General features: G+C 36.7%; 1 protein-coding gene across 1 annotated transcript in view; it reads right to left on the reverse strand.

Annotated features, from left to right (window-relative positions):
• The window catches only part of LOC107744820 (tensin-1-like), a 267,547-nt gene that overhangs the window by 158,170 nt on the left and 94,966 nt on the right, over positions 1-14,411 (reverse strand). The window contains exon 2 of the mRNA XM_016558643.1: positions 6,740-6,854. Within this exon, the coding sequence (XP_016414129.1) occupies positions 6,740-6,854 (115 nt within the window). The remainder of the gene's footprint in view (positions 1-6,739; positions 6,855-14,411) is intronic.

Below are 14,411 nucleotides of genomic sequence, written 5' to 3' on the forward strand. Positions count from 1 at the left end.
TTATCACTTCATTTGCCAGTCCTTGCAAGTTTTTTTTTTTTTTTTTGACTTTTTGCAGGTGACATATTGTGCCAGTAGGTGGTGATACTGGGGGGCATTCTAAAAAGTATGTCAAATTTTACACCTATTATTTTTGTTTAATTATTTTGAAGAATAGAATATAAATTAAAAATACTTCAAACAATCTTCCAGTGAAGACAAAATGCACTTATATTCTAGGATTGATAATAAGTCTTAATATCTTAAGCAGCGTTGTTGAGTAAATAGGGATAAGCAAAAGAAGCAAAATAATATAAGATATTAAGTTATGTATGTTTAAAAATGTATCAGAATTGAGTTTAATAAAATGTCTGCTGAAGGAGTAAGAAAAATAAACTTAATTGTAAAGGAATAACAAATTAATTTTTCTTACCCCATTGGTAAATAGTTTCTTGTTTTAAGCAAAACTCACTTAATTTTAATACATTTTCTTGCTTTAAGAATGTTTACAGATGAACGAGTGTTCTTGTGAGTCACTGAATCATTCACTGAAGCGATTCATTTAAAAATAGATTCATTTAGGAACAAAACGCCACTACTGTGTGTTACTCAGAGACATGCAACAGTTGATTCTGCTTAATTTATTTGGAACTATTTTCATTGGCAGAGCAAAAATAGGCAAAGAAACTGACAACACTGTGTCTAAAATATAAGTTACTCACTATTCATTTCTTGTCTATTGAAAACAGTTCTATAAACTAGGCCAATACTGTAATCATGCTGTTGTTCTGAATATATTAGAATTGAACAGCTGGAACAACGGCATGATTATTTTGCTGAATTATTTTGCATTCTTAATTCAATTTTGTGTAACAATGTTTTGGAATTCAGATTTGAAAATAATGAGTTTCAAAAAATGCATCTGCTAATTTGTTACACTGCCAATGTAAGGTCAAGTCGACAATGCATTGTGGGATACAGCGCCGTGTACTTTGTTGTATAATGCACATTTCAATGAATATCATGAAGTCATCTGGCTTTTCTTTGCAAACAGAAAATCCTAGTAATTCGCAAAGAATAAATACTTCATACTGTAGAAACAGTAAGAGTATTATGTTAGTATGCTATTCCAAACATAACCAACTAAACACAAGGCACAGAAATTGCACATTTCACCTTTAAAAGACATGTGCTCCCTTATTTCCTGAACAGACTCCTTTGTGTAAACTGGCTTGGACTTTGTTAGATTGTGTGTGTGTGTCTGCTTGCATGTGTTTGCCATGTGTGCACGCACACACACACACACAAACACAAATCCAGCGCACCATCAGTCTCTTCAAAAGCAGCCTGCACCCCTGAGGGTGATCAGGGGAGATTTTGCATTTCTTTTTTAAAAAGGAAAACAGTCTCAATGTCCAGAGGCAGAGATGGAATGCTAATGAAACCGCAGAAAAGGCTATTTTTACGTACAGGTTTCCCCTTGACATCATTTCATATCTCTGGGTCACCTCAGCACTGCGCCAGAGGTGTTTATGCTGGCGAGAAGACGCGCCAGATCAGTTGATGCCATTGAAAAGCAAACGAGAAACAACAGTGAGTCATAAGAGTCAGGCGGGCTGCTTTCACTCTTGCAAGGAAACGCGTCCAAAACTGTGATCGGCTGGAATGAAAATAATCAGATGAGATTGTGTTACAGGGCAGGGGGCTCGAAAGGGGGGCAAACGGTGCATTCTGTCCTTGTACTGAATGCAGGCCGCCCTTCTCTATCCAGAGAGGTGCTGCTTGACTTTGCCAAACTTTGGCTGCTGGAGTTACAGCTATTGTACTCTGAACACACAGCAAACTTAAGCAATATTGTGAATATCATGATGATTTTAATTTAGCCATTCAGACTAAAGTTTAAAACTAGTTAGAATAGTTAAACTTATTAGACTAGTTTCACAGACATCCTTGTCTATAGAGACTCGCAAACATAATCACACGAAGACTGATTTGGTTAGAGTTGGTTAGTTTAAGTGAGTTAATCTGAGTGTTTCAGTGAGTTCAAACACCTGCAATGAACTGATTCATAACTGAGTCAATGATTCATTTGCAGCATCATTCAGAAACGTATTAGTGAAAATACATGTATGATGTAAGTAAATTTTACTATATGTTTTTTTTTTATATGAATAGTTGAATAATGAATAATTATGGAAAAAAAACTAATTAAATGTTAAAAGATTTAAATGTTTTTTTTGTTTTTTTGTCTGTTTTTGCAGGTGACATGCTGTGCCAGTAGGTGGTGATACTGGGGGGTGGGGGGTTTCTATATGATAATAATTATATATAAATAATTATGAAAAATATACGAATTAAATATTAAAAGATTTAAATGTTCCAAAAAAAAATATATATATATATACATACATACATACATACATATCAAAGACTTTAAAAACAATCCACATGTCTGCAATTAATTCAAGCACTAAAAACGACAGCAACCCATATTAACTTTGCAGCTGAGTTCAGTCTGACCTGCTGTTCTCATGTCAAGTGCTCGACTGTGATCAGGCCTGTGGACTGCATGCTTTATTTACCATTAGATGGGACACAGCTGTCTGCGGTAAAACTGCACTCATTTATGAGCACCATGGCAGGATTCTTATCTTCCCAAAGCTTTTAAGTGCAGGTATGGTTCCTTTCAAACAAAATTAACTCAAACAGAGACAATTCATATATCAGCTCAGATCATTTGTAATTTCCTCCATCCTCCATCTACTGGAGCATGACAAGCCAGTACGGCCAGATTAGCAGCTCATAACACTCAGTCAGGGTGATAGCTGATAGACACTTCTGATTAAAAGAGTATCACTGTCTTAAGGTTGTTCATACTGACAGTTAAAATATAGCCTTAGCCTATACACATACTACCAAATTGAGATTTAAAAAGTTTAACGGAAAACCGAAACTAAAGTTTATAATAATCAATTCATTAATCTCAATTAGTTAATAATCAACACTCAAATAAAAACTTAATTGCATTTACACATTTAAATTGCACATAAGGCCGTTTTTAATGTTTTTCCACTCCAATTCGTTGAAATATAACCATTTAAATGGTGACGGTAATAATACTTGTTTTCATAACAGATTTATTCAAACATACATTAATCAAGTCAACTTATGAAAAAAAAAAATGATGTTATATGCTGCATACATTTAGCAAAATGCTCCTCTCTAGAGTTATTTTTCTAGCTCATTAGCGAGCTACGAACATCGAATGGCTTTCCTGAGGTAAACGTAACGTTTCGTGACATTGTTTGCAAGCTGTTTTATTGACGTCTCTCCGCGTTTGAAACATTCATTGAGCGATTACACTGGACATTAAACATTTCAGTAAGTCGTAGTGTTTCCGTCAACGTACCCTTCTGATGTTCATTCATGTTTAGTTCATGCTGTAACTCGTAGCAAAGAAAAGAGATTATCGCTTGAGGCGACTACACCGATCAGTCACATCAATTTAAAGAGTGCCAAAACGATATTTAATTATGTTATAAAACTGACAGAATTTGAAATCATATAAAATGTAACAACGTAGAAAGATTATTGCAATTATTGCCTAGTAAGCCTGCTACAAATAACGTTTAGTGAAGTTTTGTTCAGTCACTTGACGCCCATTCGAAGCATCCCATTTGCAAATCCAGCCACAAAGGGTCCCATAAACCTCTCTGTCCTGTACTTTCCATCTCAAAGCCCTCAGCTATCAGAGGTCACTAAGAGGACTCGGTCCTTTGTGTTGTGATGGACATGCACTGGAGAAAGCAGCAGGTTAACAGCTCAATACAAAACAATCAGCTAATAGTCTTAACTGTCTTTAACTCAATGACTCAATACCACTCAGATGGGACACGTGACAATGGCAGATCTATCATTCTGAATGGAAATCATTCCCCAAGATGATCTGCACAATCAAAAAATCAAGTACTAATGGCTTTGAGCAGTGTAACACCAACTTCAGATGTGAAAACAGAAATAAAGCAAACAACTTTGATATAGACATCACTCAAGGCTAATAAATTCCCATGATAACTTGCTTGTCTAAATAAGCATGGATTTTTTTTATGGCCAACCATAAAATTCTATAGTTGGCATGAGACTAATGTGATAGAGTCACTTACTGTCCTTGTTTGAGCAGGACTGTTGCTAAAATTTACAGGGCTCGAAAATGGGTGTTTTAAGTAACAGCTGCAGATGGGACTGTAAAGTTAATGAAAGTAAGAGTGCCATCTGCCACATCCAAGAAACACAAAAATCAGCAAATAACATGTAGAGGAAAGCATACCAGACAATTCAATCATTCTAATATGGAACATTTTCAGTTAATACAGTAAAAGAACAGCTGGAAAATAAACAGCATGTATTTTAACATACATTATTAAAAATAAATATTTACAAAATATTTATTCAATTAAAATACTATGGATAAAAACTAGCTATTACAGACAACTACAATGCTACATAAAATATAACATTTACCTAATCTGTCATAGATTGACTACAGTAAACTAGTGATTTTCTCAAATGAAAGCACCTGGAGATTAGGCTTGCCGCGATAGACGGTGTTGACGGTGATACTGGTGTTAAGCCGCAACACCGGTTACGTCACTTGCCCACCACGTCACTCAAGCTATTTAAAAGCGAACGAAAGCGAGGAAAAGAGGGAACGCCCCCGCCCCCGCGGTGATACCGGTATTACCGGTGTTGTCACACATCGATTAACCGGTGGGAAAATTTCCTCACCATCACAACCCTACTGGAGATTGCTCAATTTTTGCCTGAAAGTTGTTGCTTAAAGTCTCTTTTTATTTTAAATTTAAACTTTAATGTGTATTGAACCTGAAACATGCCAAGTCTTGTATAGGACTTGTTCTGGATCTTAAGGTTTCTGCCGTCGGTGAGCATCAGATGTCTCTGATCCTGCCAGAGCTTTTGCAGCTATTGGCACTGACAAAAGTTTAACTGCAAATCTCTTCTTGATACCAGAGTTTCTGCTGGCACTGCTCTGTTTTATGTAACAGATGATAATAAAGCGGTGCAGTGGAGAAATGGAGAAGCCCAGCAAACCAGATGAACACAGTCTTTATACTGTATTTCTAAGCTTGAATGCTTTTTACCATGACCTTTGACCCTATATGAGCATAGAGTATGTCCTAACTCTAACCATTCAGCAGAAGAACATGGTCAAGGTTGAGTAATTCATCAATGGATAGGACAAAACAAGGAGATAAAGTTCCAGTCTGTCAATGGAAGATCATTAATACTTAATTATAGAAAAGACTTTTGTGCAGACTGACAAAAATAAAGGTACTATCAAATGCATCGTGATGACCAGGGCCGTTTCTGACAATTTCAACAAGATCCTTATTGATCCATGTTGGTATTTTTAAATAATACTAATCTCAAGATGTATTAAGTGAAAAATAAATATACAATTTTATTACATAAATTTGAACTGTTTAATCAGATCTTGCAGTTTAATTATGTAAACAAAATAAAGGTTTTAATGACATCCCCAGTATGTTTGAAACATTTTAGAGTATAATTCAATTAAAAAAAACTAGTGATTCATGCAATTAATTAAAATAATATGTTATTCAGAATATTTCATAGGAGACCAAGATCCATGTCCCTTAAATCCACATTTGAACAGAATATCTTATATCTTATATTTTCCTGACAAATTTTTTGTTCGTTTTTTTAATACTAAAGCAAGGCTTTGGTTGTAGAAACCATCATTATTTTACTATACTAATATACGAATCATCACTATATCACATTATTATTTTGCTGATGGTGTCATTCATTTAAACATTATGCAATATACAATAAATATGTGTATTTCTGAACATGTCTTTCTGATAAATCCATATTTTTTGTGCTAATATTCACCCACTTAAATGTACTTAATACACATTGTTTGATACAGTTTCATTATTTTAAAGGGATACTCCACCCAAAAATGAAAACTCTGTCATAATTAACTCAACCTCATGTCATTCCAAACTTACATGACTTTCTGTCTTCTGTGGAACACAAAGAAAGATATTTTGAAGCAAGTTGGTAATCAAACAGTTTCCATTGCCACTGACTTCCATTATATTTTTGACCATACAATAGAAGTCAATGGGAGCTGAAACTCACCAACATTCTTATAAATATCTTCTTTTATGTTCCACAGAAGAAAGTCATACAGGTTCGAACGACATGAGGGTGCGTTAATGATGACAGATGCCTATAGAAATGGCCCTGGTGATGACTTCACTTTTGGCGGGAATCCTGGCTCTAGTGCAGAACCGTCAGGTGTAAACCATGCTTTAACTTCTAGACCTCCCGTGATGGAAGCTGACATTCCATTCCGGCTGAATCTTCACCACAGCAGGACTCAAATCAGGTGAATATCCCCCCAACCATCCTGCCGTAATGTGAACCTTGTGTTGCTCTTTCACTCTCTGAAGTCACACAGGCGGTGATGTAATTTCCAGCGCCCATTGCAGGCTTTCTGCGGTACAAGCCCTGTCTGTAAAGCCACACATTCTCTCTCAGTGGCCTAATCGGGTTAATGATTATGTTTCATTAGAGGGACAGACTGACTGGTCAGTGGGAGCAGCTGCCACCCTTCACAAACATCTCAACCTTTATCCATTAGCTCTCATCAGATGCTGGGACGGGCAGTGGAAGACACCCCCCCAGGCGGTCCACCCTCCCCTGGACTGACCTCTGCAGATGAGCCCCTCATTGTTTACAGTCTGCTTGCACACGCCACAGTGCTTCCCCTTCTTGAACGTCTTCAGCCGGAAGGTGTGGGAGTGGACGGCTTCAAACTCTTCAGGCTGCAGTGGAAAAGAAACAAGGGATATTATAGAGACACGATAAGGACTCTTACTACTTACAACTACAGCAAGATGATCTAAAAAAAAAAAATTTAAAAAAAAAACATTATCTTGACCAATCAAAGGAACCATCATTTCAAACAAACAGGCAATGAAGTCTAATGCACGAATTAAAATACAGAAAAAATTTACTTCAATATAATCAAGTCATGTTTTCCACACTACATAAACACGAGAATAATATTTAATATTTTGCAGCAATATAATTGAGCAATATGCAGCAATCTAAACAACAACATACTAATAAACAGCAACATTTACCTGATTATGTTTTCATAGCACATTGTAATATATGAAAAATATGTTCTGTAAACGCATTTAAGCCATGACACAAAACAAAAGGCAAAGTTTTGAACCAATGAACCAAAATGGACAGTTTGAACCAATTCATGAAGCATAAAAAGGTCAAAAATATAAAATGTCTATTTTATAAATTAATGGCCATAAAAGCACAATAAATAAATAAATGCTCAATGATTTTTAATGCTTAATTTAATTCTCTTACACTCACCAAGGCTGTGATATACATTGAAAAGTCATTTATTTCTGTGATAGCAAATTTGCAGCATCATTACTCTAGTCTTCAGTGTCACATGATCCTTCAGAAATCATTCTAATATGCTGATTTGCTGCTCAGGAAACATTTCTTATTATTATCAATGCTGAAAACAGTTGGGCTGCTTTATAGTTTTTGTGAAAAAAGAGCTAAATTGTTTCCCGCTGACATAAGTCTAGCAATTGTTGTGTTATCTCTCCCAGTGCCTAATATTTTCAAGTATTTTACATGTGTATTTCTATTCTTCTAAGTGTGCACACGTACAAAAGAAGCAGCTTATCTAAAGACAAACAAAATGTCGAGATTGACTTGTTCTTTTTTGTTTATTGTGAAAATGCAACCCAGTATGGAGCCAGATCGGCCTCAAAAATAATACATTTATAAAACAAAATTCATAAATGCGAGCATTCTCGATGAAACCAGAGCCTTATTTGGGAATGGTGCAGCTGCGTTTAGGTATGACTGAGCTGAGGCACCCTGTGCTTCACCCTCAGTAGGAGCTGAGAGGGGAGAGAGGGGCCATCCAAAAACAAGAGAGACATGGACAGGATTTGGGCCGCTGCAGGTGTGTTATGTAAGCTGGAACCGCACATTTGGAACTAACAGGCTCAGATGGGCTGTGCTCCCCTCAACAGACCCCCCGTTTCAGGCCTCCATGTTTTCGATTTCCATAATGATGTCTGACGTTTCTTTTTCCTGCCTGGATTTAATGTTCAAGCAAGAGATACGAGCAAGAGAGTGGTAAAGAACTTAAATGAATTTGTTGCTAACATGCATGATGACTGATAAAGGATGTAGATGATGATTTAACTTCTGACTTCACTTCATGGGGATTTACTATATCTATGTTACATTGCGCATTTAGATTCACTGTGAAACCAATGTAAAATGCCCTAAAAAAACAATGCTGTACAACAGACTTTACATCCCTGGAGAAAAAAACTAAAACTGAAAAATAGCAGTACGGTCCAGGGTACTTATACTTACCTAAAACTATACACACACACACACATATACAGAGAGAGAGAGAGAGAGAGAGACAGGCAAATTAAAATGAAATACATTTTAGCAGAAATAAATTAAAACAATATCTTAATTTCGGCTAGTTGCCAAAGAATTTCTGATTTCTAATTTAATAATCTAAAATTACTAAAACTGAAATAAAAATGAAATATTATAGAAAAAACACAACATAATTTCTAAAACTTTGACTAAAATTAAAATGAAAACAGAAAACATAAATAACTAAATAAAATATTAATAAAAACTATAACCGTGTCTGATGATACTAAAATAACACTGGTACAGTCAAAGCATAACATAAAATAAAATGCATAAAATGCATAAAATGTTTAAGGAGGAAAATAAAGGATTGTACAGGATAAATCATTACAGAAAATAATTAAGGGGTGTAATATCTAAAATAATTAAATTAAAATTAAATAAAAAATGTAGTTAAAATTAAATTATTATTATTATTAAAATAATTTGTCTTAAAAAATACTTTCCTATGAACATTAATGGTGTGCAACTGAATTTCCCTGCAGTTTCAGCAGATTTGAGCACCATGTAGGTGGCTCTTCCCTACGGCTGCCAGTCTAGCTTGGCAGGGATCTGATATGCCACGTGTCTCATATATTGAGATGCTGACGGAGCAGCACAGAGAGGAGAGCAAAGTTCAGCTGGCACAGAAACTGGCCAGTGTTTTCTGACATTTGGACAAACAAACTCCCAAGTGTGTTCATTCTGTAACGTTTGTCTGACTGAGCAACAGTAACTAAGGGGCCGGAGCCTTGCAGACATCAATTGCTGCATGAGGAAATTCCATGTAGTAGATCAGAACTATTGTATATGGAGGAAATGACTGTACAAGACAGACCTCCTCGATGCACTAATGTAAGTCGACATCTGGATTTATAGACTGAGACTAGTTCAAGAAATCCTAGTCTAATTCTCAAAGGTTTGACGCCACTGTAAACAAGACATCTACTGAATCTGTACCAGCTCTATAAACATTATAATGCCAGATAATCTCAATTCTGTAACATTTTTATCGTCTTTATGATCCTCAATGGAAAGCAAAGCTGTAGTCATGCTTGAGGGTTAATTTCTTGCAGTCTTCTCCCAAGAGATGCTCTGGACAACCGAACAAAGATGATTTATCTTAAGAATGAAACTCCACGGGACGGTGTGACATTGACGACTATGTGCCAACAATGACATGGTCTCATTTCTATTCCTCCGTCAGGACGCACCTCGGCACCAACTTAATGTGATTAGACTAATCTAATTATCCAGAAACAATCAATGCACCGGGCAGGAGCCCCAGTCTGAGATCCGTGAGTCTTTAACAGATACTGGATGATACCATCACAATCTACACATACAGATACTATACAGACTGCAGTCTGTCAACTGCTTGTATGTACAGCTCAGTTTTAAATTAAAACAACTATTAAAGACAATGTTCACCCAATGTTCATCATTTACTCACCCTCATGTTGTTTAAAATCTGCACGTTGTTTCTATTGATTTTGTGGAAAACCAAAGGAGAATTTTTGAAAAATTTTCACTTTCAAGAACTAAAAATCAGCATAACAGCACCATAGTGATCCATATGATTAGTTTGTTATATGCCAAAACATCTGCAGCCATACAGTCCTGAAATCTCAATACTACAGACTGACACTGATGCTGGAAGAGAAACAATTCTCAAAAAAAAAAAAAAAAATCACACAAAATATAATACAAAATGTAAGAAGAAGAACATAATGAAAAGAAACTGTATCATAAGCTACGAGGTGGAAAAAATGAACTGTGTTAGCAAATAGCTGCGTAGGAGAGGAACTATTTCTCCATCCACTCCTCTGAACACTGGATTCAAATAGAAAGACAGAGCCGTCCAGTAGTGAAATATGTATCTGCTTATGCCTAAAAATAAAGAAAGAAAAATAAAGAAAGAAATATTGTTGTTGTTGTTGTTGTTTTTGTAAATAATAATGCTTATTATTTTTATTTATTTTTATTTATTAACAATTACTTAATAATAATAATAACAATTAATAATAATAATACATTATGTTCTATAATTGTTAATAAATGAAAATAAAACAATACTAATAATACTAATACTAATATTACTACTACTACTAATAATAATAATAATAAATAGTAATAATAATAATAATCTGTATCAGTTACTGTATGTTAATAATGATTTTTTTAAATGTTAAATAACTCGCCAGTCGCCATAAATGTGTTTATTAAACCACTTTCCACTCAATAGTTGTTACGGGGCTGACAAGACGTGAGACGTGCGGATCCATATGCAAGCTTTATTAACATCAGAGGAGGTCAGAAGGACAGTATAGAGGTGACAGGAAGCTATGTGGGAGAGAGAGGGGGGCGGGATCAGGAAAGGTCCTCAAGCCGGGATTCGAACTCGGGACGCCCATAGCGCAATGTTACGATATGTCGTCGCACTGCCCTCAAGGCTATCGGTGCCAACTTACTGGTATCAATATTGAAAATATTAGCCTCTACAATACTTGGTACTGTATTGAAGGAAAAATTCACTAATAATTTCCCCCTCTACTGAAGCACTCAAATGATGTGCCATCAACAATGGTCAATTTCAATGCAACACGTCAATGCAACAAATGATATGAAGACAAAAATGATTTGGAACAATCTGAGGGTGAGTAAATAATGCCAAAATGTTCACTTTGGGTGAACTAATCTGAAATCAAAACACTTTTTTACCTGAACTCAAAACACTTTCTCACATTGCCACATTTTGCACATTCTGAACATGCATTTGTACATAAACTGATTGAGCCACGGCACACGTAAAAAGAGAGCGCAAAAGGCCAGACAGGAAAATGTCTCAATCTGAATTCGTGAGAGCAGAGAATGAGACTAGTCTGCACTCCTGACAGTGAGACAGGACCCCGTGAGCTTTTATTCACACAACTACAGGAGGCTGAACTGAATTAGACTGAGAAACACTGACAGAAAGAATCTTGGCCCACAAACATAACACACTCCTCTACTGATACTCCCTTGTTTACTCTGAAAATACATACGTAAACATTCCCCCAAAACAATACGGCCAAGCTCCGCTATTATGCAATTGTTTCAGGACAATGAGGGTGCTCTGGGATATGGGTTATTGTTGAGGAACGTTGTGGCTGGGGATGCAGGAATCATGGGGAGGGCTGGCTAACCTTCCACAGTCTATTGAAACACATGGGGTTACGAATTACCCAATCCCATCACCCCAAACACTGCCAGCCTTTCAAATGGCCCATCTCACTCTCTCAGATGGGCACAAAGGCTGAGCCCCCGAAGCAGGGCACACATCATCTCCCATGGTCTGCGTAAATGTATACATAGCCCCCTCGCCGAGATGCTAAGCCCCTGGGAAAGGCACTCAGCCTCATTCAGACGACCAATCCATACAGCAGACAATACAGCCTCTCACCCCAGAGAGAGGAAGAGGTGGGGCGGATCACCACGCAGACGGAGCAGGGCATGATGGGCTCCAGACAGCAGCGTGCAGACCAGTCTTTTCGTGACTGATTAAGAGTTTCAGAGGAGAAGCAACAGGTGATCAGACACTGATAGCTCTGTCTATAGGGCCATATCACTAAATAAACATATTTTAATATTTTTCAGCCTTTCAAATCGGTGTTAATATTTTTTTAAGTGAAAATAAATCCGCAAGTACAAAGACAAAATGCACATAAAATACACATAAAAACAACCCTGAAAAGGCAATATACACTATATGTACATATATGCAGGGTGCGATTTGCCGGGGGGATGGGGGGGATTTCCCCCCCTCTGGTCTATGCATCCCTGCCTCTGCTGAATTACTTTTATCCCCGGTGGAGATAAAAACATCCCGCGAACCCGCTCTGACGTCCCGATCTAAATCGAATGATTCGCGATACACGCTTTGAAGTCCCGATCTGAATCAAATGATTCGTGATATGCGATCCGATTGGAGCGCTTCGAAATAATTTAGCAAAATAATTTTGCGACACAATGGTTTAACTGATTCGGAGTTTCAAAAAGCTCCATTGTGTTCTTTGCTCGCTTTCTCTATATAATGTATTCGTTGTTTGAATAACCGTGGAAATGAAATCATTACAATTAATAGCCCTAACGTAGGCCTACAATGTTTTTATTAAACTGTGATCACGTTAAATACAGTTTCCGTCGTATTAAAAACATTTCATAAAAATTTTCAAAAGCATCCCCCCCTCTGTTTTTTTCACAAATCGCACCCTGCATATATGTAATCGGTAAACCTCCAGATCCTCCTGTCAACCCTATTGGCAAAGGGCATCTCAGGAACTGCACTCCATTGGTTTGAATCTTACCTCTCAGATAGGTCCTTCAAGGTATCTTGGAGGGTTGAGGTGTCCAAGTCACAACATCTAGCTACTGGGATGCCTCAGGGCTCAGTTCTTGGACCGCTTCTCTTCTCTGTCTACATGGCATCACAATGGGTTCTGTCTTTCAGAAACATAGCTTTTCATATCACTGCTTATGCTGATGACATATAACTCTACCTCTCATTCCATCCTGATGATCCGACAATAGCTGCTCGCATCGCAGCGTGTCTAACAGGCATTTCTTGCTGGATGAAGGACCATCACCTTCAACGCTCTCTTGACAGGTCTTCCAAATTAGAACTCTATGAAAACACTACAACTAATCCAAAATGTGGCTGCAAGATTAGTCTTTAACGAGCCAAAAAGAATGCATGTCACACCAAGAATGAACAAGAATGCATTGTTCATCAACTTGGACTGGCTACCAATATCTATCTATCTATAGACAGTACATACAGTGTGTATATATATACAGTATTTACAGTATATATATATATATATATATATATATATCACCTCTGGTGTGTCAGACTCTCCTCTACATGCAGAAAGTTTTTCCCACAAGTGTACTACTATAAGCTTCAGCAGCACCTGGTCTCAGATGCGGTTACTACAGGACAACAATGATTCCAGATGGTGGTGTGTGAGAGAGAGACGCTGCTGTTAAGCCACCTGTGATTCTCTTTGATGGCTTTCTTTGAACTCGACGCAAGGGTAGAAGTTTCCTAGAGGAGCTGGAAAAGAAAGATAACATTCTATTCTCACAGAGCTGCAGCGGGGCAGGACACAAACAGGAAGTGCTGTTCCATGGAATAAGATATGAAGCTGCTTTCTAAGTGAACTATTCCTTTAACTGAGCCATACGTATCAATGTGCCTGCTAAAACGCCCTCATTTAGTTACTGAAAGCTTCATCCAGCAGGTCCAGACCCCTCTTTTCATTCTGTCTCTCACTGGTTCTGACACACATTCACTTTCTCGCCATCCTTTCAGCTCAACCAGACACAGACTGGGCACATGGCCATCACCGCTGAGGCAGGAAAGGAGGTGTGTTTCCATCATAAACTCACTCTGCTCAGGAGAGAAGCAAGCATGAGTCCCAAAAAGTATTTGGACACTGTAGTCACACTTAAAAATGTCTGAATGTCACTGAATTAGACATGCAGTCAAACTATGCAAGCTAGATGTTCGCTATATTTGGAATGAAATAGAATACTAATTACTAATTGCAGTATATTCACAGTATTAAGCTAGTTCTTCAAATTATTAAATTGTGTGTGTGTTTATATGTATTTATTTATCAATAAAAACACATTTTATATTGACAAGTTTAATTAGTAAATTAATCTCAATATTTATATTTCATAGATATTGCATAACTGCATATAAGTTAAGCTATTTACATACAATATATAACTAATTAATATTAATTAATATAAGTAATATAATGTACAATGTAGTGTATTATTAAAAATAGCTTATTATTTAGCCTTTTAATAATACATATTATTATTATTATTATAAAAAATAGCTTATTAAG

The sequence above is a fragment of the Sinocyclocheilus rhinocerous genome, unplaced genomic scaffold, assembly GCF_001515625.1.
Source record: "Sinocyclocheilus rhinocerous isolate Xijiao unplaced genomic scaffold, SAMN03320098_v1.1 scaffold528, whole genome shotgun sequence".
In the NCBI taxonomy this organism is placed as follows: Eukaryota; Metazoa; Chordata; class Actinopteri; order Cypriniformes; family Cyprinidae; genus Sinocyclocheilus; species Sinocyclocheilus rhinocerous.